This window comes from Canis lupus, chromosome 9 (genome assembly GCF_011100685.1).
Source record: "Canis lupus familiaris isolate Mischka breed German Shepherd chromosome 9, alternate assembly UU_Cfam_GSD_1.0, whole genome shotgun sequence".
Lineage (NCBI taxonomy): Eukaryota > Metazoa > Chordata > Mammalia > Carnivora > Canidae > Canis > Canis lupus.
Window position 1 is genome coordinate 10,994,690 of NC_049230.1, and position 26,045 is coordinate 11,020,734.

Sequence of the window (26,045 nt, forward strand, 5' to 3'; positions counted from 1 at the left end):
CTCTTGGAACTCCACCCACCAGAGAGGACCAGATCTTACAGTAGAAAGCATGTCTCGGTCATCTATCCAGGGTCTCATTTGGTCTCCAGCATTTTTTTTTATCCACCCTTATGAGCCTCAATAGCTATTAAGGGAGTAATCTCTCTTTCCATTTCATTTTCTTATGTTTCTCTCTATGCCGTCTTAGCCCTAAGAAGATTTGAAAATCTACAAATGAAAACCAAAGTAAACTAATATAGACACCAGTAATATGGTCATAGCAGATGAAGGCACCGCTTAGAGGCATTTTAACTGAGAGTTTACCAAACCAAGTCAGTAGTAGAATCTTCTACATGGTGCCCAGAAAAAAAAAAAAAAAAAAGCATTCATTGACACGTCCAGGGATGCATTCACACATTCAACAGACATGTAGAGGAGGGAAGCTCTGGTCCAACTCGTGTTTCCTCACAGCAGGGAATCAGAGACACACAAGGTCTAGACGTCTCATATTCTCCTTGTGGTAGGGTCCGTGATGTACTCACAGAAACTGCTATTTTCCCTAAGATGTCCTCTGGAATCGTTTGGCCTTTATCAATCACTTGTTTGTAGAACTTATCTAGCGACGTATCCATGAGCTCCATGCAGATCCAAACATCACCCTGGAGACCAATTGGTTCAGAGATTGTTAGAGAGGGTAGAAAAGGAAAAGAAAAGGAAACAGTTAATACCTGTCGGGAAGAACTGTTTCTTACTTAAGTTTTTGGCAGAAATGTACAATTTCCCTTCAAGACCTCAAATAAATTCACAAACAAGCAAGTGTGTTCCCAAAGAGCCAACTAGCAGGCAGCCAAGCAGAACTTGCATGTGATCACCTACTTACTCCTTGTTAAAGAGTAGGATCTGAATACTAACACTCACTCCAGCTATGGAATGAAGAAGTTACGAGAATAAAAGGCACAGTATAGGGAATAGTCAATGGTACTAATAACAGAATTATATGGTGACAGATGGTCGCTACATTTGTGGTGAGCATCTATAACGTATAGAGAAGTTGAATCCCTATGTTGTACAACTGCAACTAATGGGACATTGAGTGTCAACTCAAAGTTTTAAAAAAACTTTTTTTAAATAAATAAAGGCATCTCTACTGATAGTCACAAACAATAGATTCCCAGAAATCCAGGCTTTTGGGGATTAGGTCTACAGGCCTACTCTATCCTCCCACACAGAACGCTGGCAATAGTTCATCAAAAAGCTGGTTGAGAGCAGCCCCAGTGGTGCAGCGGTTAGGTGCCACCTGCAGCCTGGGGTGTGATCCTGGGGACCCGGGATCGAGTCCCACATCGGGCTCCCTGCATGGAGCCTGCTTCTTCCTCTGCCTGTGTCTCTGCCTCTCTCTCTCTCTGTGTCTATGAATAAATAAAATCTTTAAGAAGAAAAAAAATAAAATAAAAAACCTACTTTAAAAAAAAAGCTGGTTGAAGCATCATAAGCCATATCACGGTGAAGTAAAAGCAGAGGTAAAGCAAAAAGATAAATGTAAGCCCGTGTGGTCCATAAACAAAGTAAATGAAGCTTATCATTTGGCCAAAAGACCACAATATTTCAGGTTTTAGGAAATCTATCTAAATTAGCCTATAGACCGCTGCTATAGATAACTATGCCAAAATAAACAAACCAGAACAGAAAGGAGAAAGAGAGCCTCAGTGTCTTTAAAAGGGCTAATGCTGTCATCTCAAGCCAACTTTGCGGCGGGCCATGTCACCATCGCCCAGACAGAGACGTCTCTATAGAAGACACATCAAACGAGAAAGAGTGCCAGGACTGTGTATTGTGTTCGTGTGATTAGAGAGACTTCTTTTTAATTGCTTGTTCTCCTCAGATGGTGAATGGAAGGATCACCTACCTCCCGGAAGAGTGCGCCATAAAAGGTGACCGTAAAAAGACAGTCCACTGTCCTCATGGAAATATCCAAATCCATCAGTAGCCTTTTCTGCTCCTGGCTATTTACTGTGGCCCGGATCCGCTGAATGGGAACGCATGGAAAAATGCATGGTTACTGCTCTGAGGATGAGTCAGTTAATAAGGCGGGGACCTGAAAGATTAAGGAGTCCCATCCCGACAATACTACAAAACTCACAGCCCAATTTCAAGGAAAGACCTTTCAAGTATTTATCCTAGTGATTAGCTATTTGTAACAAACGAGAAATAAGACTTTCAGTGGATTTCCTGAAAGATCTCTGGCAAGAAACAAACCGATAATATATTTTGGACAGTGTGTGAATGTTGGCGAATGTATTTCCTTCCAAGTCACAAAAGCAGTCTGCTTTATTGTGTTATGTCTGTTCAGTACAGAGACCACAGTATTCGTGACTTTGTGGCTGATGCAGGATCCCACAGAAAAATCCAAAAGCCCCTCTTTGGGGATAGATAAGAATATTTGGACTAAGTAGCAACTGCAAAAGAATTGACAGAGCTGGGTGCCCAGGTGGCTCAGTGGTTGAGCATCTGCCTTCAGCTCAGGTTGTGATCCTGGGGTCCTGGGATTGAGCCCCGCATCGGGCTCCCCGCATGGAGCCTGCTTGTCCATCTACCTATGTCTCTGCCTCCCTCTCTCTGTGTCTCTCATGAATAAATAAAGAATAAATAAATATATAAAATTTTTTAAAAGTTAAAAAGAAAGGAATTGACAGAGCTATCAAAAATGGATGGAATCAGGTAGAAGTGAAGAAATTGTTCATTCCTATCCCAGGGCTTCTGAGAGAAGACACACCTGTCACGCCAGTGTGTGTAGCCTTAAAGAAACATGGTTCTGTCATTAACTGACAGTAAAGATATAACATCACAAGGCTTTCATATTTTTTGCCTAATGTGCAAAAAGTCTGCAGAAGAACACATTGCAGAATCTTCAAGGTAAGGGAAAGATATCTCCATCCTCCAAAAACAAAGGGGTCCAAGTCATCTGACTGTTGGAGCGCATTCCTAACAATGGCTCAAATCCATGAACTCATGTAGAGACACTGGATCCCCAAAGCCCCTTGAACATCTATTCAAGAAATATGCAATGATTCTAAATTCCTTTTTATAGCTCAAAAATTATGCAAACTCACTCAAGATGCATTTTGCCCCCCTTTTTCCCACAAATGGACATAAATTTTCTCCCTCAATTCTGATTTCCTGGTTTTCAAGGACCATTCTTTAAAAGCAACAGAATACAGAATAAAAGAGACTTTTGAGACATAACAACCAAAGGCAATATGTGAACTTTTTATTTGGATCCTGATTTCCACAAGCAATAGGCAAAAAAAAAAAAAAAAAAAAAGATTTTGATGATCACAATAACCTCAATTTGGAGCTGGTATTCCATGACATGAAAGAAGTATTGATAATATTCTTTTAACTGTGATGGCATGGTGGTTACATAACAAAATTAAAAGGAGGGGGTGGGATTTATCAGTTAAAAAAACAAACAAACAAACAAAAAACCAAACCAGTAAATGCACCTCACACCAAGGAAGCATCTTCCACACGTTTGGAGGGAATACTCTTCCCTCCCAATAATCTTTGTTTTACCCCCACTGAAGATTGTTTGGCTTTTACAAATAGAACTGATCTGTAACTGAGATGGATGAACGGATACACCACAGACAGAAAACGTTTGGGGAGCGTCAACTCTACCTTCACCGCCATGATCTGCCCGCTGGGCACGTGTCGCATCTTCTCCACCACCCCGTACGCACCTCGCCCCAGTTCCATTATAGGCTCCAGGTCATCTGCCTTCACCTCAAAGTTCTGCAGGAGAGAAAAGTAACAATGCAATAGTAAAGAAAAAATAAAGGACAACGATTACCTCATCCTTTCTCTTGCTTCTCCCAACGTTCTAAGGGTTATTTCTGGCCTAGAGGCTTTATCCGAGCAGCTGCTGAACACGGGAAGCACCAGGGCATGTTCAGACTTGCACAGTATGCCACCTGCTTGTCACCAGCAGCACAGAGATCCGGCCTCAACTCAGCCTCCAACCTGCTTGGTTTGACCTATCTGCACTGTGGCTCCTTTGCCCTCCTGCCCCCTTCCTCACGCATTTAATCCATTTGCAGACTGATGGCCAACTAGATCCACCTTTGGACTTGGAGGAGCACTCCCCAGAGCAAATCATCTACTCCCCTCAAATACCTTCCATCAGAACCACACTAGCCTGATTTCAGTAAGGCACTCAAAGCAGCAAAAGTGCCACATACCACTTCTGCTTAAATTCAAACTTTTTGGCCCATCCCCTGACGGCATGGTATGGAAAATATATTTTTCAATGGCCAGTCGGAAAGCATGCATGAGAAATGGTCAAGATGTTAACTGGCAAACATGATTCTTCTTACCTGATTTCCAATTGAAATGCAAGCTTTAGAGTCTAAGTCTCGAGGGGGCCTATGAAAATAAAAGGGGGGGGGGGGGAGAAAAACATGAGGTATATTTAGTCAAATATGCCATTCCCAAATCACATACGACAGGAGGGATTTTTTTCTTTAGGAAGTTCATCAGTAAAACAAAGTAGTACAAAAGTGTTAATAGTGTGAGATTTGGAATAAACTATATCTGGGTTTAAATGACTTAATCTCTGTGGTGGCTCAATCGGTTGAGCATCCGGCTCTTGATTTTGGCTCAGGTCATGATCTCGAGATTGTGGGATCGAGACCCACATTGGGCGTTGTGCACAGTGGGGAGTCTGCTTAAGATTCTCTCCGTCTCCCTCTGTCCCTCCCCCCCCTCCCTCCGCTTGCTCTCATGGTCTCCCTCTCTCTCTCTAAAATAAATATTTTTTAAAAATAAAATAAATGACAATCTCTTTGAGCTTCTATTCTTTAACATGAGGATATTAGCATATCCTGAGATATTCCAAGTAAAATGCTTAGCAGAATGGCTGGCATAGAGTAAATGTCCAATAAATACGAGCGAGGTGTATGTAATTATATAAATACTTATACTCTTCTTCTAAGCCCCAAACTTCTTCTTTCATCCAAGAACACCAACGTGCCCAATTATTCCACCACATTTTTCCACAATGATTTTTAAAAAACAATAATTAGCACATGGTTAAGTTAACTCACAAAATTCATAAACCATAATAATTCCAAGTCTATCTAGTCCCCATGTTTATAGATGGAAAAAAGGTCCAGAGAGGTGAAGTGACCTTGCCCAACGTCACAACTAACCCAGGTCTCCCAGTTCGCAGATCAGAATAGTTCCTCTTCTATCAGGCTATCTAATGCAGTTGTGAAATTTCTTCCATACGTAGCACACACACTATCCAGGGGCCATCTCAGCAGCCAGAGCTTGGCTGATTTTGTCTCCATAGCGAAAGCATACAATGCCCTCATGTATATTTATTTCTACTACCCAGTTTGGTATCAATCCATTTAAGAGAAAGATGTTTGGCTTTGGCCATGCAACTAGCTAGAAGCTCCAAAAAGCGCTTTCTTAAAATAAATGCACCCAAAGTATCACAACAAAAAGACGAAAGAATCCTAGGGATGCTAGAGTCCAGGGTGACCAAAGAGACCCAGGTCTTCCTAAGGAGACATTCCATTCCAGAATAGTCTCTAGAAAAATACAAGGGAAAATGGAAGGAAGGTAAGATGATAGGAAGGGACAAAGGAATCCTAGCCCATAACAATTTTTCCCAGTCTGAATGTGTTATAATTCCGCCCCTTCTGCTGAAACTAACTCAATAAAACAGTAAGGAAAAGGGACGCCTGGGTGGCTCAGAGGTTGAGCGGCTGCCTTTGGCTCGGGATCTGAGATCAAGTCCCGCATCGGGCTCTTGCAGAGAGCCTGCTTCTCCCTCTGCCTGTGTCTCTGCCTCTCTCTCTGTGTCTCTCAAGAATAAATAAATGAATCTTTTTTAAAAAAGAATCTTTAAAGAAAATGATAAGGAAACAATGGGAATGTAAACACAGATATAAACATAAAGTTTTAATGGCAAGCCCTCCCTTACCTCAAAATCCCTCTTGAAATGCACTAAAATAAAGTTTTTCTATACTAACTTAAAACCAGCGACTGGGTGGGAGAGAATCAGAGGAACACACACAGACACACACAAACACACGAGATGTTTTTATAGATCTTGTGTTTATGAGCAGGGAGGTTTTCTTCAGAAATACTTTCCAGAGGATTCAATCTCTAAAAATCTGATCGCTCATTCTTAAAATTTCCAAAGTGATTTTTCTTTCATCATCAATGATTTGTACTAATTGCAATGGAACTCTGAAATAAAGACGAGTATTACTTGAAACATGTGACAATCATAAACAATAAAAACTCTTCTGCAGTTGTTCAGCACCCTTCCTTTTAAAAAGCATGAAGCAACAGAAAGGTCGCTATTACTTTGGGCTACCTCCGTTTTCTTGCCATCCAAGGAGGGCACTGGGGAAGACCTCTTCCACCTCTGGTATTCCAGTATTCATGCAGGGCTTTGCAAATTACAGCCTATGGCTCTGTTAAGAATGATTTTTTTTCAAGTTTACAAAGTTGTAGGAAGGGGCGCCTGGGTGGCTCAGTGGTTGGGCATCTGCCTTTGGCTCAGGTCATGATCCCGGGGTCCTGGGATCGAGTCCCACATCGGGCTCCCCAGAGGGAGCCTGCTTCTCCCTCTGCCTATGTCTCTGCCTCTCTGTGTGTGTCTCTCATGAACAAATAAATAAAATCTTTAAGGGACGCTTGGGTGGCTCAGTGGTTGAGCATCTGCATCGGCTCAGGGTGTGATCCCGAGTCCAGGGATCGAATCCTGCATCAAGCTCCCTGTGAAGAGCCTGCTTCCACCTATGTCTATGTCTCTGCCTCTCTCTGTGCATCTCTCATGAATAAATAAATAAATAAAATCTTTTTAAAAAGTTGTAGAAAAACAAACTACAAAGAATATCCAACAGAGGCCACTGTGGCCCAGGTAGCCTGGAACATTTACTAGCTAGCTGGCCTTTGGAAAAAAAAAAAAAAAAAAAAAAAGTTTGTTGAACTCCAGTATTGTACTAACCCTGCATTATGCCTCTACCGAATAGGAGGGGGTCATGACATCTTCCAGAATGAGAAAAGCACAGAGATTTGCTAAAACCATCTAGCCCACCCGGCCTGAAAATAAAACTCATGCCACTTGAATCTCAGTCTTGACCTAAAGAGAAAGGGACATATGGTGAACTGGGTGCAATGCTTTACCTAAATCTCATTTAATTCTTTAAACACACACACACACACACACACACACACACACACACAGTCCTACGAGCAGCATTACTCCCGTGGTCCAGATGAGAAACTATTTGGCTCAGAGTTTAACTAACTTGCTCCCAAGTGGTAAAGTCATGGATTCAGTCCAAGTCTGATGGAATCCAAGGAACCTACTCCCAACACCAAGGCCCCCTCTAATGAAAATGATCAATCCGCCCAAGCCGGAGGCCTTTGGACTCATCAGGTCAGCCAAAAGCACCAAATGATGGAGCCAAGGCTGATGGCTCATATTAGACTAGTTGACACTGTGTTCTGTCCAGGGCTGGGCATATTAGCTTGCCTGGGGCACTGAGTCTCTCTGCAGGAGGTTCACTGTGGGTGTACGTTCTCTGTTGCTTATTCAATATTTTAGTCCTCTGGGGAAAGAAACAAGCTTATTACAAAATTCCTTCCCTGGAAGGTCAAAGATACTCCAAAGGTCACCTAGTATTAGCCTTTTTTTTCTGTTTTTTTTTTTTTTTTTTTTTTTTTTTTAGAGAGAGAGAGAGAGTACACATGCATACAGGAGCAGGAAGAGAGGGCAGAGGGAGAGAGAGAATCTTAAGCAAGCTCCACGCTCATCAAGCTCCATGCTCATCATGGAGCCTGACACGGGGCTCCATCTCACGACCCTGAAATCATGACCTGAGCCAAAAACCAAGAGTTGGACACTTAACCAACTGAGTCACCCAGGTGCCCCTAGTATTTATTGGCTTTTATGAACAATAGGCTTTGTTTGGCTTATTATAATAATTATTTATTTGTAATTCTAAGTAATAAATAATCAGTTTACTGGTTATTAGGACAACTATTATTCATCTGTTTGACAATATTTACTAAGCATCTACTTAAGCCAGAGACTGTGCCATACCCTTTGTACAAAATATTTTCTTTAATTTACATAACTCTACCTTAATGTGAAGATCTGACAACAACAACAAAAAACTAAATAATTTAAAGTCCTTCAAAGACGTGGTGAAATTAGAACCCAGAGCCTCACAATGATGTCTTCTCGACTATAGAAGTAAAAGATCCTGCCTCTTGTTTTGCTAGCCACAGACTATTTGACCACACTCTCTACCAGTCTGACATGTGGCTCAGAACATATACTCGAAAGACAGAGAGCCCTGACTTTGTATGCCAGCTCTTCCACTTAATTATAATAATTATTAATAATTACTAAGTGGATTAGTAATAATAATAGCAGTCACTTGGAGCAACCTTCTTTGAGGAGTTATAATGGAACTAGGCTAAGCATTTAATAGGGTTATGATACCCACTCCTCACACCAATCACATCACCATTTATTCCCATTGTTCAGAAGGAGAAACTAAGGCTTAGTAGGGGTAGGGAGCTTGCCAAAGGTATTCAACTAGTGAAGTTTAGATCCCAAATGTGAACCTAAGCATTCTAGCTTGAACCCGAACTCTTACCCATGAAGTGATGCCCAACTGTTCTGAGCACCTGACCTTGTACAGATCTGTTTTCTCACTTATGAAGTAAAAGTAACAGTAACTGCCTCCTGAGCTTCTTGGGAGGGTTAACTGGAATAATACTCACTAGCACAGAATCAATTCAGAATTAGCTGTTGCCAATCAAGTATGGGGACAGCTCAGAAACCTGAGCCAAAAACACATTGGCATCAGTTACTCAAAGAAAGAGCTCAAGCAGAGGGACCACACACACGAAACTAGGAAGAATGGAGCTCTGTCCCAGGATATTTATTTTTGTGTAGTACGGCAGAAGAAGGCAGGGTATAAATGGTAAGAGTCACCAAGCCAACCCTAAAATATCGCCAAGAAAAACACAAAATGTGGAAGCTACTTCTTTAGGACTACAAATATAAGAATCGGTATTAAAATACAACTACTACTAATAAGGCTCTCCATGAGCTAAAGTGGTCTAGTCTATAATAATAAAGCGATGCTCTTGGCTTTACACAGTGAAAAAGAAAATCATATTCAAAGTTTATTCTAACACATGAGGGAAAGACAACACAGAAACTATGTTTATCATTGCGTAGGTTTTTATTCATTTGTTTATACCAAGGAAGGATTTATTGTGGCTTTCATAAAATTCACAAAATACAGAAAATCAATATAAGTTAGAAGAAAATGAGGACTAAAAATTTAAAGGGAAGGAATGTAAGACAAGTGGAAGGGTGACATAAGAATGTATCCAAAAAACGGGCACCAGGGTGGCTCAATCAGTTAAGCGTGTGACTCTCGATTTTAGCACAGGTTTTCATCTCAGAGCCCTGAGTCAAGCTCCATGCACTCAGTGGGGAGTCTGCTTGAGTTTCTCTGTCCCTCTCCTTCTGTCCCTCCCCCTCTCGCACACATGCTCTCTAAATAAATAAATAAAATCCTTTAAAAAAATCAATAATACTAGTAAACCTCAGTAAGACTGATACAAACTACAAGAGAGAAGGCACAGATTACCAATCCCAGGAAAAACTGGGATATCACATGTCCTGCAGCCATTCAAAGAATAATTAGGAAATACTAGAAGCTATGTTACTCTTATAGATTCAACAACTTAGAAGAAATGGACCAGTTCCCTGAAAACCTACAACCACCCAAACTTGAAAAAACAGATCATCTGTAGAGTCCTACAACCATTACAGAAATTGATTTTGTATTTTAAAAACTCCAGGAAAAATAAATATATTGGCTCATTTTGTTTCACTGGAGAATTTTAGCAAACATTTTTTAAAAAGAATTAATACAGATTTTATGTGTCTACCAGGAAAAAAAAAAAAACACAGAAGAAACTCTTAACAATTAATTTTATGAGGCCAAATTACCTTAATGTCAAAACCAGAAAATAATAACACAATGAAAAAAAAAAAAGAACTCCAAACAATCCACTACAGATGAACATCTCTCATGCATTTAGATGCAAAAATCCTCAGCAAAATTTCAACAGATTGAATCCAATGACATATATATATATAAAAAAAAAAATGTACCACAACCAAGTGAGATTTATCTTGGGTATGCAAAGCTAGTTTAATATTTAAAAATCAATCACAATGCAATCCATATAAACAGTACAAAGAAGAAAAATCTATGATTGTGTCAAGTGATGCACAAAAAAGCACTTAACAAAAATTCAACACACATTAACAATAAAAACCCTCAATACCCCATGACTAGAGAGGAACTTTTTCAACCCTCAATTTACAAAAACCTAACATCATGCCTAATGGTAGGATATTGAATGCTTTCCCTGTAACAACAAAGCAAGGTTGCCTGCTCTCACCAATCTTATGTGACACAGTACTGGATATTCTTGCTACTGAAATAAAGCAAAAAAATAATAAAAGCTTTTTAAAATACAGTTCAGAAAGGAAGAAAGAAAACTGTCTCTATTTGCAGATGGCATGACTATCTACATAGAACTCTAAAAAATCTACAAAAATGAAAAAAAAAAAAAACTCTACAAAAACACTCCTAGAACTTCTAAGTGAATTCAGTATGGTCACAGATTATAAGAGCAATACAGAAAAATCTATTGTATTTTATTTTTTTATTTTTTATTTTTTTTTATTAAATTTTTATTTATTTATTTTTTAATTTTTATTTATTTATGATAGTCACAGAGAGAGAGAGAGAGAGAGGCAGAGACATAGGCAGAGGGAGAAGCAGGCTCCATGCACCGGGAGCCCGATGTGGGATTCGATCCCGGGTCTCCAGGATCGCGCCCTGGGCCAAAGGCAGGCGCCAAACCGCTGCGCCACCCAGGGATCCCTCTATTGTATTTTAATACACTGACCCTTAACGGTGGAAACCGAAATTTTAAATGGAGTATCACTTATGGTTACCTCCACAAAATGAAATACTTAGGTAAAAATCTTCACAACCCCTAATGCAGAGTTTGTATGATGAAAACTATAAAATATTGATGAAAGACATCAAAGAAAATCTAAAGACTTGCAGAAGTCTACCAGGTTCATGGACTAGGAGACAGTGTAGTCAAGATGTCAGTACTGCCTAAATTGATCTAAAGGTTCAACATAATTCCTACCAAAATCTCAGCAAGTCCATTTGTAGACATAGATGAGCTACTTCTAAAACTAATATGGAAAGAAAAGCCCTAAAATAGCCAAAATTATCTTGAAACATAAGAACAAAGTGTGAAGCAATGGGTTCTTTAAATTGTCACTGAAAGCATGACCCATAAGAGGAAAAATTGCTAGGCGGGATTTAATCAAAATAAAAGGATGAGGAGAAATGTTTTCAAATCGCATATCTGACAAACTCCTCATGTCTAGAATATAGAAAGAAGTCTCAAAACTCAACGTTAAAAAGGGTAATCTAATTAGGAAGCAGGCAAAGACATGCACAGATATTTCACCATCAAAGATATATGGATGGGAAATAAACACCTAAAAATACTCAGCAGCATTAGCCACTAGAGAAATGAAAATGAGAACCGCAATGATACGATATTATACATCGATCAGAATGACCAGTGGGGCACCTGGGTGGCTCAGTCAGTTAAATGCCCGATTCTTGATTTCAGCTCAGGTCAAGATCTCAGGGTCATGAGACAGAGTCCTGTGTCAGGCTCCATGCTCAGCAGGGAATCTCCTTGAGATTCTCTCTCCCTCCCCCTCACTGCCCCCCGCCCCGACTTGCACTTTCTCTCTCACACACACAAATAAATATTTTTCTACAAAAAGAATGACTAAAATGGGAAACAGTGTTAATGTTGGCAAGGATGCAGAGAAACTGGATCATTCATAAATTGCTAATAAGAATGTAAAATGGTACAACCACTCTGGAAAATACTTTGGAAGTTATTTCAAAAATGGCCTTACCATATGACCCAGCAACTGCACTATTGGACATATGTCCATGGGGAAATGAAGACTTATTTTCACGCAAGAACTTGCTATGGTCATAACAGCCCCAAAGTGGAAACTACCCATATCTCCTTCTAAGGCTAAAGGGTTAAAAGAAACCATGGTATATCCATACCATGGAATGGATTCAGTAATAATGAGGAAAGAATTATTGATACAAGGAACAATTTGAATGAATCCAAAGAAACTACGTGGAATGGAAAAGCCAATCTCAAATAGATGCATGATTCCGTTTATGCAGCAACCATGAAAACAAAATGGAAATGTGGAACAGATTAGTGGTTGCCAGAGGGTTAGGACTGGGGGTTAGAGGTAGACGTGGCTCTAAGGGAATAACACCAAAGAGTCTTGTGGGGTTGATACAATTGAGTATCTTGATTATGGTAGTGGTTCCATAAGGCTACACACGTGATAAAATCGCATAGAGCTACACACACACACACACACACAAATGCACACACAAGAATTTACAATACTGGTGAGATTTGAATAAGTTCTAGGCTTACACCAATGCCACTCTGTTTTGATATTGTGCTGCAATTGTGTGAGATGTTAACATGGAGGAGAGGACACAAACCAGGGGAAGAGTGTATGGGATCTCCCAGTGCATTTCTTTGTAATGTCCTGTGAATCTACAATCATTTCAAGTGGAAAAGTTTCAAAAGTCTATGACATAGAGTCCTATGCAGATAGTACAGGGAAGGAATATATTTGAGTCTAAACTCTTGAGAAACCAATCAGAGGGGAGAAGTTATGAATTACACAGGTCACAGGTCCACAGGAAAAAACAAAAAACAAAAAACAAAAAACAACCAAAAGGGCCAGAAAAAAAAATCTCTCGCCATAGCAGATATGAAAAGAACCTAGTCCTGTAGGGCCTCACTAAAGGAACTGTCTAAGGTGAGTGTGGCCCTTGAGCTACCCTGAGGAGTGGCCCTCCGCTCGGCTCCATACTTCAATGTTCTTGAACCGAACATTTCTTCATACCACTCATGGAATAGCCAATGGTCTCAACAAAGTCTTACAGTAGACATGATCAGAACATTCCACCACCAGAAGGGGCAATTTCTGATAGGATGAATCATGGTGAAGGCCAAAAACCTTTAGAAAGGGAGACACTTTTGTAGAGATGAGCAAAGGCCTTTGGTCTCGAGCTTCCACTGGGATGGCCTTTCCTTATACTTGCTCTGCCTCTCTTGTACTTCTGTTCTGAATTTTTTCCTTGCAATTTCCATTCCTCCCAAGGAGATGCTTTGTAATAACATAGTCATACCTCCAGCGGGACAGGAGGTATTCTCACCACCCCACAGAGAGAAAAAGAAATAAGAGAGAGGCTAAAGGAGAGGGTAATCCTGCTTCACCGGGACTTGAGCTCACTTAGGGATTTGGGCCAAAGCCTCTGCTAATTAAAATTAAAAAGTTCCTTTACTTCATTTTGTCTTCTATTTATATGGGACAGGATTTAGGTGTCAGGATGTTGAGTCCTTACCAAATACCATCTTTCCATCTCAACCCAAGTTTTATAGTCGTGGCTCTCACAGGGATTTGCTTATTTGCTCAAGTCTATGTGGAAAAGGCAAAAAAATCCACATCCAGGGACCTTTCTGAACTTCATAGGACCCCACCTGCCAAATGCATTTGTGACACTCCATTTTCTGCCAACCAGTAAGGTGAGACGCTGAGTTCAAAGCTATCCATTCAACATAGATTGACTGACCTGATTATTTCAGGTCTCAGAGCAGTGAGCCCATGGTTCCCTGCTTTAAAGGGCTCTTCTTGGAACACCTCGGTGGCTCAGTGGCTGAGTGTCTGCCTTTGGTTCAGGTCATGATCCTGGGGTCCTGGGATCGAGTCCTGTGCCAGGCTCCCCAGAAGGAGCCTGCTTCTCCCTCTGCCTATGTCTCCGCCTCTCTCTGTGTGTCTCTCATGAATAAATAAATAAAATCTTTTTAAAAGGGGGAGGGAGCTCTTCTTTCTAACAGTGATTTCCATAGTCAAGGCATTGCTCATCAGCCCAAAAACGAACCCCCCTTCCCTGGAAATCTGTAAAGTGAAGTGTTTGGAGTAAGACGATGATCTTGTCAACTTACGTGGAACTGGTCTGAGGTTGTTCAAATGCTTCTTTTGGAATTTTAAGACCAGGGTTCCGCTTCCTGCCTACGGGGAAAGACATAAGCATAAAGTTAAGGTCTGTATTACAGCATGAGTGTGGGGACAGAGACACTGCAGCAGAAGTGAAGGAGAAAGGGCTAGCCTGGGAACGTGGAGCTCTCACCTCCTCATTCAAAAACCCCACCTCCTAGCCAGGAAGTCTGTGAGTGACCAGCACCCAAGCACCAGGCAAAGCACAGCTTCCCAAATGCAGATTGTGGTCATGGATGAGGTTTTTCACCACTTAAGGATGAAACTATCAGGGGCCCCGGGTGGCTCAGTGGTTGAGCGTCTGCCTTTGGCTCAGGGCATGATCCCGGGTCCTGGGATCGAGTCCCACATCAGGCCCCCTGCATGGAGGCTGCTTCTCCCTCTGCCTATATCTCTGCCTCTGCCTCTCTCTCTCTCTCTCTCTCTGTGTCTCTCATGAATAAGTAAATAAAATCTTAAAAAAAAAAAAAAAAGGATGAAACTACCAGTATAAGAATGCTAACTCTCTTTACTCAGGAGAGCTGCCCTCTTCTCCCTGCTGAGAGTTGGTTGTTTCAACTTCTTTGTTCTTTCCTGTACAAAATAATGGTAGATGGTAAATGGTAGCTATAGAATTTTTCCTTTTCAATGTCAGTCAAATATAATCACCCTTATCTCAGTATCTTATAACTTTCTAATTTGATCTGTAAACAACTGATAGAGTTAGCTACAGAGGGAGAATAAACAATACCTTCCCACCCCTCTGCCCTGCCCATTTGTCAACCACCTGCCATAAGCTGAAACACCTAAAGGAGGGAGAGAGTAATATTTATTTACATTTACTCTGTTCCAAAAAGGAATAAGATAACAGATGGGCTCGTGCAGGGAGGTTATCACTTCTTTTGGGGCCAGGTGGGATTGTAACCCACATGTCATCTCTGGATTGAAACTGCAGAGACTTTGGCTCAAATAATCTTGTTGATGAATAAAAAAGAACAGGCTGACGGGGCACCTGGGTGGCTCAGTTAGTTAAGCAACCAACTCTTGATTTGGGCTCAGGTTCCTATGATCGAGCCCCGTGTCAGGCTCTGTGCTGGGCATGGAGCCTGCTTAAGATTCTCTGTCTCTCCTTTCCTCTTGCCCCTCCCCCATCTCTCAAGGAAAAAAAAACAAAGAACGCACTGAGAAATGCCAGCTCAGGAGACAGATCCAAGAAAATAGTCTCTTAAGGCCCCAGAATATTCCTCACCTAAGGAGATCCTGTATCTCTTCCTGCTTGGCAGGGGAAACCAAAACAGATCTGGATAGAGGGCAGATAGTTCTACTTTCTTTTCTCCTCTCTGCTCTACATTGCAGGGGTGTACTACAGCAATGACACCAGCCCTGGACAAAGCCCTTGATAGAAATTCTCAAGATGCAAAGAAACATAAGACATCAAGCATATAACCTCCTTACAGGAAAATGACATCCAAAGACTTCAGTAACTGTTCAACATCGGAGAGCCAGCAACAACCCAGCCAGGATCAGAATCTAGGTCTCCGACACCCAAATCGCAGCAAGAGGAGCATGAGATTTTGAGCTTTTAAAAAACCAGTTTACATCTAGTACTTTCCTTACCAAGTAACCTCCAGAGTCACTTTTCATCTGACTCTCAATATCCTCAACTGTAAAATGGGGAAATAATACTAATCCCTACCTTATTGGGCTGGATAGGAAGGCCAGAGGGTATCACATATGAACGAACACAGACTTATCTTAAGTAGCGGTTAATTATAATCATTTAGAGAAAGAATCTGTACAGTCTCAATAAAACAGAGTAAGTCATTTAAGAAATTCATGAGTGGAACTGGTCAGATTATCTCAGTCCAAGATAATGTGTAACTGACTCTTTTTCTCTATGCCTTCAGAATCCAAAATCAAGACTAACTCTGCCAAGTTGTATAAAGCCAAGAAAAAATATGCTTGGCAGTAGCCAAGGCAGAGAAAGCCTTTCAGGTCCACCTTCATTGTAACAGGTTTTCTCAAATGCTCTCCTACTTTGGACTCATCTCTGTGTTTCATAAGACTCAAAACTCACTATGTACTTTCCTCCTCCTGGAACTCAGATGTCTGCTTAGCTCACACTACTAAGTTAGTCAGTTAGACAATATGTAAAGCCTTGTCCATACATATGGTGGATAATACAAGGAGCTGTGCTGTATCCCAAGAACGATGATAAGTGCTGGATCTGATAGTGAAAATCCAAATAGATGTAGTGGCCTAATTCCAACGGTTCCTCTCCATGGGCCTCAGTTAAATTGACAGAGGATGCAACTTTAAATGGGATACTCTAGTGAGGAATGAACAAGTGCCATTTGTCCAGATGACCACATCTCTACTCCCACCCAGGTGCCAGGTAATTCAGATAATCCCAGCAGATACAACCCTGTAGTCCTCTCCATTAAAACAAAATAAAACCAAAGTTAAATATATTTTGCCTGTGAAAAAAGGCTCCCCTGACGCCATTTAAGCAAACCAACAGCCAAAGTTATATTCCCGTATCTCTCTCTTCTTCATTTCTAACTCAGCTCTGACAAGATAGATGTCAAGAGAGAGAGCTATTTATGGGGGAAACTGCCTTTGAAAAATAGAGCAATGCATTTTTCTACCATAGCAATTGATTATTAACAATTCACTATTCTATAACTCAACAAATCATTGAAACGTCTATGCAAAGAAAGAGTAAATGAAAGAGAGAGAGAGAGAGAGAGAGAAGCCCTTGGCACAGAGAATAAAGGAATAAATGACCAAAACAAAAATAAAGTCTTCCAGGTGTGAGAAAAAAAGGCTCCTGCTTCTCTTCTGACAGCAGTAAGACAACTACTTGCAAGAGATACCAAACCTGGTTGAATTACACAGTTATAACAAACCCTGCCTTCATTTTCCATAGTGCATCAAATCAAACAAAAATCGCAGACACATGCACCAAAATTCCACAATTCACTTACTTGCCCATCACTGAAAGAGGAGCCCAGTAAGAGGCCGGGAGTGACTCGGATGAGGTTTTCAAGGCTGCAAGCAAGGCTAGCAGAAGAACACCACACACAAGGCATTCTTTGCTTAGCTCTGAAGACCACACTTCAGCAGAGAGAAGCAGCACTGAATAGACTCCACCCTCTCAAGTGCAGATTGCAGCAAACCTCTCTGAGTTTATTGTTCCCAGCAAACCGCAACTTCACAAAGAAAGAAGGAAAAGTGGGTCCATTTGGACACCAAGGCGTGACGCTAACCGTTACCCCGACATGGAAGAAAACAAATTTATAAAGGAATTCTGGACAGTCGTGCATGCTCCAGCCCTTCTATAAATGCTTCTTTCATTTCTTAAAAGAAAGAAAAACGATATGTGGTCAGTTCCCAGCTGTGTTTATTTCAAAGCAATCTGTTCCCCCTGCAAGGCCTGCCAACACCTGACGTTAACATTTAACACCACGTTGATAGAAAGAAAGAAAGAAAGAAAGAAAGAAAGAAAGAAAGAAAGAAGAAAGAAAAAGAAGAAAGAAAAGAAAGAAAAAAAGAAAGAAAGAAAGAAAGAAAGAAAGAAAGAAAGAAAGAAAGAAAGAAAGAAAGAAAGAAAGAAAGAAAGAAAGAAAAAAAGAAAGAAAGAAAGAAAGAAACTCAGTGAGGAAGAAATGTAAATGATACAACTAAGTGCCCAAGTGCGTTAAATGGCCCTTTCCCTTGATAAACTGAAGCAAACACGGAAAACATATCAGAAAATAGGCTCTGTGTTGTGTCACATGCTAGTAACCACCTTCTCAGAATGAGAGAATTCCTGTGTCCTCCTACAGACCTCGATTGTTGGTACAATCTGCAAAGGGTAAGCCTCGTTGGCTTGCCTGAGCATTTGCAGTGCTATATTACATCAGCCTGGGCCACACCCAGGCTTGTTTTCTCTGAAAATGTAGCCCCACCACACACATATATTTGCAAAATTCATCTTAAACCAAAGCCGGGTCATTATAATCCTGGCCCGGAGCAAAATGGCACTGGAAAATAAAAACCTTGCCAATAGTTAGCAAACATTTCCCAGGCCACAGAAATGTTCACTAGCTTTGACCATACCGAAAATGATGGGGTACACAAGACCTCTTGCTCAGTACCCACGCGGACGGGCTATGTACAAAGAGCTTCTCTCATGTGCCTTATTACATAAAACAGAAGACTGTGAGCCAGTGCCAACCCAAACAGCAAGAGAATCCCACAGGGTCAACAGAAGGTGGCATCATGAGGATACGGTGAAGCCTAAATATTTGTCAGCTTGGCCAAGAGGTTGGGGGGCATGATTATGAGGGTTTATGATTATTGACACAGCTTTACAAAAGGATGGCATCGCTTCCAGTGCTAGATTTATTTTAAAAATCTGTTTCCCAACGTGAATGGGATTTCCAGCCAAGTAACTGGCAACCTGGAAGCCTTGGCTGCCCTCTCTTTAATACTTGCATCTAGGCTTAAGTCCCAAGGGGAGCTGGCGCTGAAATCGGCAGAGGAGTGTCATTAGATGTTATTAAATTGCGATGATCAGAGGCAAAGCAGCTAACAGAGCAGGGCAGAGGGAAGGGAGTGCAGGGAGAAAGCTGGCTTTGCAACAGCGATAGGACGCAGATGCTTCCATTCCCCCTGAAACCCCTGGATCTCACCCACCACTGAGACTCCAGCCAGTGTGCCAACCTTCTTCAGAACTACATAAGATTTAGAGAAAGAAAGCTGACAAGTTTGTGTTAAAACGTGTAGTCATTTTGATTTCAAGGAGGGAGATGGATTTCAAGGAGGGAGATGGATCTTTGTGCTGCTTCTGCCTAGAAGGTTCTAGCCCTCTTGTGGACAAGAAGCCAAACTTCCATACCCAGCTCTTTTATCATACACCCTCACAGAACCCTCCCAGACCTTCCTGAACACCCCTTCAGGGTCACAGTCCACATGTCCGGTTTTCATATCCTAGCATCTCACACAGAATGTGAACTCAATGCACTTTACAGAACCTCGGACATTTTAGCTTAAAATGTCCACTCTGTCTCTGTTGGCAAGGATACCCATAGGTGCGGCCACTCTGGAAGGCAGTATGAGGGTTCTCAAAAACCTAAAAATATAACAACCCTCCAATCCAGGAATTGCACTACTGGGTATTTACCTAAAGAATACAAAAACACTAATTCAAAAGGATATGTACACCCCAATGATTATTGTATCATTATTTACAATAGCCAAATTATGGAAGCAGCCCAAGTGTTCATCAACAAATAAATGGATGAAGATATGGTGCACACACACACACACACACACACACACACACACACATATACAATGGAATAGTATTCACCCATCAAAAAGAATGAAATGCTAAAATGATAAATTTGCAACAATGTCGATGGAGCTAAAGAGTATAATGCTAAGTGAAACGAGTCAGAGATTTCACTCTTATGTGGAACTTAAGAAACAGAACAAATGAACAAAGGAGGAGAAAAGAGAGAGGAGGACAAACCAAGGAAGGAAGACATTCTTAACTAAAAAAGAACAATGGGGACTCCTGGGCGGCTCCATCGGGTAAGTGTCTACCTTCAGCTTGGGTCATGATCCCAGGGTCCTGGGATTGAGCCTGGCACCTGGCTCCTTTCTCCTCAGGAAGCCTGGTTCTTCTTCACCCTCTGCCTGCTGCTCTGCCTATTTGTGCTCTCTCTCTCTCTTAATCTGTCCAATGAATAGATGAAATCTTTAAAAAATAAATAAAAAATAGGGATCCCTGGGTGGCGCAGCGGTTTAGCACCTGCCTTTGGCCCAGGGCGCAATCCTGGAGACCCGGGACCGAATCCTACGTCGGGCTCCCGGTGCATGGAGCCTGCTTCTCCCTCTGCCTGTGTCTCTGCCTCTGTGTGTGTGTGTGTGTGTGTGTGTGTGTGTGTGTGTGACTATCATAAATAAATAAAAAAATTTTAAAAAATCTTTAAAAAGTAAACAAAAAAATAAAAAGAACAAACTGATGGTTACCCCCAAGGAAGGTGGGGTGGGGGATGGGAGAAATAGATGATGGGGACTAAGGAGTGCATTTGTTGTGATGTACAAAACTGTTGAGATACTGCATTGTACACCTGAAACTAAAATAACACTGTACACTAACCATATTGGAATTAAAATTTAAGAACCTAATAAATAAAAAAATGAATAGCTTAAACCCTTTACAAAAATGTCCAATCTGTCTCAAATGGCTCTCCATGACTGTCCTCCATTTATATTCCTCATACCATTTCTCATAATTCCACATTATGCTTGCATTATGTGTTTACTTCTGCATTTATTACTTGTTTAGCATCTATCTTCCCAGTATGGGTTCCATTATGGTAGTGATTTCGCTCACTGCCTGCACATCTTAAATAGTTGTCGACTGAATATTTATTTATTACTTTCTCAACTGTTTTGAATGTGAGTATTGAGCCCTTGAAATAATAGAAAAAAGAAACAGACTGGAGTAGAAATAGCACAAACTGGGCAGCCCGGGTGGCTCAGCGGTTTAGCGCCGCCTTCAGCCCGGGGTGTGGTCCTGGAGACCCAGGATCGAGTCCCACATCGGGCTCCCTGCATGGAGCCTGCTTCTCCCTCTGCCTGTGTCTCTGCCTCTCTCTCTCTCTCTCTCTCTCTGTGACGCTCATGAATAAATAAATTAAATCTTAAAAAAAAAAAAGAAATAGCACAAACTTAAATACCAATAGACCTCAGTTAAAATTCCAGCTGTGCCACTTATTAACATGGTGAGCTTGAACACATTTCTTAAACCTAGTTTCCTTGCCTGCTAATGGGAGATGAGAGACTTGGGTCATTGAGAGGCTCAGTGGGCACAATATGTGTGAAGATATCTAGCAGGGTCTAACAGCTAACAGGCGCTTAATATATACCAATTTCTTTTCTTCTTTCCATGGTTGTCCTTAAATTTTTTTTAAATATGACCTAAATAGACTGTTCCCTGTATGGGCAGCTTATTTCTTCAGATGTCCTCCTCTGTTCTTCCTCTCTTATGTGATTTATGTTAAAATTACAGTTTTCAAGCAGCTCATCAATTTGGAACTATATTCTCTTGGTTCCCACTGACCATGGGAATGATTCCAGTTCTACAGACTCAGGATCTCTGGGAGTGTGGCCTCTGACTCCACATCTTTCTTTACGAAGGACTTACTTTTTAAAGAGCAGTTTGAAGTTCACAACAAAATTGAAGGGAAGATACAGAGAGTCCCCATATGCCCCCTGTCCCCTGCCTTGCCATCATCAACATCCCCACCAGAGTGGCGCACGTGTTACAACTGATGAATTTACACTGATGAATCATTATCACCCCCAAGTCCATAGTTTACATTGAGCTTCACTCCTGGTGTTGTACATTCAACGGGTTTGGATAAATGTATACTGATATATGTGACATATACTGACATATACAGACATGTGTGGATATCATTATAGTACCACATGGAGTATTTTCACTGTCCTAAAAACCCTCTGTGCTCTGTCTATTTATCCCTCCTTCTCCCCAACCCTTAGCAACCACTGGTATCCTTTAACTGTCTCCATAGTTTTGGCTTTTCCAGAATGTCATATAGTTAGAAACACACTGACTGGCTTCTTTCACTTAGTGATATTCCTTTATCTTTTCTCAGCTTGATAGCAAATTTCTTTTTAGCATTGAATACTATGCCATCATCAGAACGTGCCACAGTTCATCTACCGACAGGCATCTTGTTGCTTCTAAGTTTTGGCAGCTATGAATAAAGCTCCTATAAACATCTGTGTGCAGGTTTTCATGTGGACATATGTTTTTAATTCCTTTGGGTAAATACCAAGGAATGTGATTGCTGGATCATATGGTAAGACTATGTTAGTCTTATACAAAACTGCTAACCTGTCTTCCAAAGTGGCTGCATTACAGACTTTTTTTTTTTTTTTTTAAACTCTCCACAAATGATTGAATGTTCTAGCCAGGGTCAAGAACACCTTGTCAAGTATATGTCTAAGTAGAGTGTCTCCTTTTTTCACCATTTCTTTCTTTATGATGATAAGGTCACATTCCGCCCAGTCTCTGGTACTTCCCCCACCACCAATCAGTTCTTTGTGGCTAGTAAGAAATTCCAGATGAAGCTCCTAATGGGGCTATCTCTATCTTTGAGCTGAAACTGTTAATAACTCACCAAAGTAGACACTACAAGGAACAAGAAGTTCATCAAGCTACAAATTCTGCTTTGAAAGAGGGGATAAGAAAAACCAGTTCCTGTAATATCAGAGTACCTGTGATATACACTACAACTACCGCATCATGAATATATGGGAGGTTCAAAGCAGAAGAGGGAAATGAAAAAAAAATGATCTCACAGGGGAAGTGGTATTTTATGTGGTCCTTTGACCACTGGTAGGATTTAAGGCTATATGAGGATTTATTATCTTATTAGGTCTTTTTTTTTTACATATTTAAATGTTTCCATTATAATTTTTTTTTTTTTTAAGTAATGGGTAGGATTTTGGCAACCAGAATGCGGAAATACAACAGTGAGATTCTAAGCAGAATGAGGATGAGCTCCCAGTGGTAGTGAGAAGGACCTGTGGTAGAGTCAAAAAAATTGTGAGTTGTCTACTCTAGACAAAGTGAAGGATGGTACTACAGAGAAAAATGAAAGCAGAGGTTGGAGCCAAAGATTGGAAGACCAACACTAATAATATTTAAATTTCAGATTTAAGAAAAGGAGTCATCTATGCTGTTCAGTTGAAGAGGTCATGTCATGTCATCCACATTTCAAAAAAATAATGTAACAAGATGAATCTAATATCTGCAGAATATTTGGAAATAGGGTACACACACACACATACACACACACACATCCATATATACAGACCTTGGCATTTTAAGCTTCCAGGTCTTTGCTTATGTTTTGCCCAAAATGCTGTCATCACTTGTCTCTACTGCTCAACTTTAACTCTCAGCTCAAGCATGTTCTCTTCCATGGAGCCTTCCATAAAAACATGTAGAATAAATGCTCCTCACCTGTCTGGTTGCAGTAGTCTGAATATATATTTAAAGTCTCCCTTCCTACATGGATTGAAACCCATCTGCTCCCCCTTGCGCCACACTGGACCGCAAGCTCTTCAAAGCCATCCCCCATGTTTCACCCACGTAGGAGTTAAGCACTACACCCAAGAAGTAAGAGGCAGCGACCACAGCAATCTGTCTGATAAATAAGCTGCTTAAATTTCATGGGGGCAACACCCCTAGGCTCTAGAAATTCACTGGATTAGAGGTGTAGAAGATTAGAAGATAAGCAGCAGCAGGACCAGCAGCAGCAGTAGTAGTATTACAGGTGGTAGTAGTAATAGTAGTAGTAATTTGGATTTTCCACACTTAAATGAAATTTGAGTGAATGTGGAAAGTCAGGCCAATTGGGGTAGGTGGTGGGGAGAAGGCAGATAATGAATTCCAATGCAGACGTGTTAAGTGTAAGATGTGGGGTGACCCCTGACAGATGAATGGAGCATTTCAAGCAGATGAATGGAGCTTAAGGCTGGGTGGCGGTTGGGGGTGGGGAGTAAATACGCAGATCTGGGAGTGACAAACAGAGGTAAAGAGTTGAATGAGAGTCAGGGAAACAAAAAGAGCAAGAGAATGAAAGGCAGTCAAGGCAAGAACATTTTGACAGAATGAGATGTGAATGAAGAATCAGTGAAAGACACAAAGAATTGCAGGATGCGTCAAAGAGGAATAAGCCAGAGCGTTTAGAGAAGCACTCATTTAGAAATGGTCCTGTTTTCAAAGAATGAAAGCACTCGGCAGACTCTTCTTACAACTTCATGTGATTGAAGCTCCTTTTTTTTTTTTGAGACCAGATCGAGCTGAACTATGTTTTGTCGTGTCAACAATTTGATGCTGACTATGTGTTCTTGAAAGAACCTAACAGCAAAATCACAGTCAATGCCCTTTACTTGTGGTCTGGGCCCAGCGTGAAGGTAGGAGGCAGGCAGTGGTTAGGTGGGGAATCCCCACTGTCTGCGCTCACCTTCCTCATTTATGTGCTGCTTCATTCATGAGTCTTTATCGAGAGGAAATGTAGTCATACGGGTGTTAAAATACCACTTTAAAATATGGCAACAGGTTGCTAAGAAATTTGGTGATGTGTTTGATCTTTTCAAAATGGTGGGCTAAATTTAATTTAGATTTAAAATTAGCATTCATATTTTAGAGCTAAGTACCGAAATGTCTCCAAATGAAATAATCTGATTGTAGGGTTTGCTTCAAAATAATATGGTGGTGGGGAGGGGGTCGGGGAGTGGAGATCTAGATGAACTTAGATTAGCCATGAGTTGGTAACTGTCAAAACTAAGTGATATGGATACATGGTGGCTCATTGTACTGTATACCATTGAATACGTTTGAAATTTTCCAAAATATAAAGATTTTCTTCAATAGCTACTGAATTACAGAAAGCTCTCTTTTAATATGTAAAACAGACGGATAGTGACTCAGAGGGTTGAATTTTTTTTCTTGGGAGAAGTGGATGACTTTTCCCTCTGGTCCAAGGTCACACTTTTAATAGAACTGTGATCACCTCCCAGCTAGCCAAGGAAAACTACAGAGGAGTGACTCTGATTCAACCAAGTTGCATGAAGACGAAGAGATGCAAAGAAATACACAGTTCCTCATCTGTGTTACCAGTGTTGAGTCGATTTCACACCATTTCTGCTATTGAGCTATGTTCTACTATGAAATAGGGTACATCTTTAAAGAAAGACCTCTGAAATTCATCTCTGTAAGGATGTGTCTCATCACCTTATAGAATGCCCTCTTTATAAAGACTCTTAGAAAATAAGACATGTCATCAATAATTAGAAGAGTTGGCTTCTCCTGTATCAATCTCTGCTTATGGATGATATGAATATTTTTCTTTGCGTGTCCTTCCTTAGGGTGGTGGCTGAAATGCGTAGGGCCAAACTGGGACTCATTCACATTCGCATTCCAGGAAGTATTTTTTGTTTGTGTCTTACCTACCCTTTTATTTTATTTTTTATTTATTTATTTTTTTTTTTAAAGATTTTATTTATTTATTCCTGAGAGACACACAGAGAGAGAGGCAGAGACACAGGCAGAGGGAGAAGCAGGCTCCATGCAGAGAGCCTGACGCGGGACTCGATCCCAGGTCTCCAGGATCACGCCCTGGGCCAAAGGCAGGTGCCAAACTGCTGAGCCATCTGGACTGCCCATCTTACCTACTACCCTTTTAATACCATTTTATTATGGAACATCTTAAATACACGGGAAAGTAAACAAGACAGTTATAATCAATTCACATGAACCCATTCCTCAGCTTCAACAAATATCAACTCACAGCCAATCTCATTTCATCTATACCCACCCACTCTCCCAGACATCAAATCATTTCATCCATAAATATTTTATCAAGTATCTCCAAAAGAAATTGACTGTTTTTTAGAAAAAAGATTTTATTTATCTCTTTATTTGAGAGAGGCAGAGACAGCATGAGCAGGGGCAGGGAGAGAGCAGAGGGGGAGACAGTGAGGGAGGGGGAAAGAATCTCAAGCAGACACTGTGCTGAGTGCAGAGCCTGATGTGGGGCTGGATCCCATGACTGTGATCATGACCTGAGCTGAAACCAAAAGTTGGATACCCAATCAACTAAGCCACCCAGGTGCCCCAGAAACTATTAAAAAACAAAACAAAACAAAACAAAAACAGGTAGCCCGGGTGGCTCAGTGGTTTGGCGCCACCTTCAGCCCAGGGTGTGATCCTGGGGACCCGGGATCG

General features: G+C 41.0%; 1 protein-coding gene across 4 annotated transcripts in view; it reads right to left on the reverse strand.

Moving 5' to 3' along the window:
• The window catches only part of MAP2K6 (mitogen-activated protein kinase kinase 6), a 121,712-nt gene that overhangs the window by 29,428 nt on the left and 66,239 nt on the right, over positions 1 to 26,045 (reverse strand). For 2 of the 4 annotated variants that reach the window (XM_038546743.1, XM_038546742.1), the window contains exons 2-6: positions 14,194 to 14,260; positions 4,353 to 4,401; positions 3,658 to 3,771; positions 1,886 to 2,005; positions 522 to 638 (exon numbers count right to left, since the gene is read on the reverse strand). In XM_038546743.1, coding sequence (XP_038402671.1) covers positions 522 to 638; positions 1,886 to 2,005; positions 3,658 to 3,771; positions 4,353 to 4,401; positions 14,194 to 14,260 — 467 coding nt within the window. Of the gene's footprint in view, positions 1 to 521; positions 639 to 1,885; positions 2,006 to 3,657; positions 3,772 to 3,950; positions 4,090 to 4,352; positions 4,402 to 14,193; positions 14,261 to 17,211; positions 17,353 to 26,045 lie in introns of those variants that run through there. The other 2 variants (XM_038546744.1, XM_038546746.1) reach the window with 2 other exon arrangements.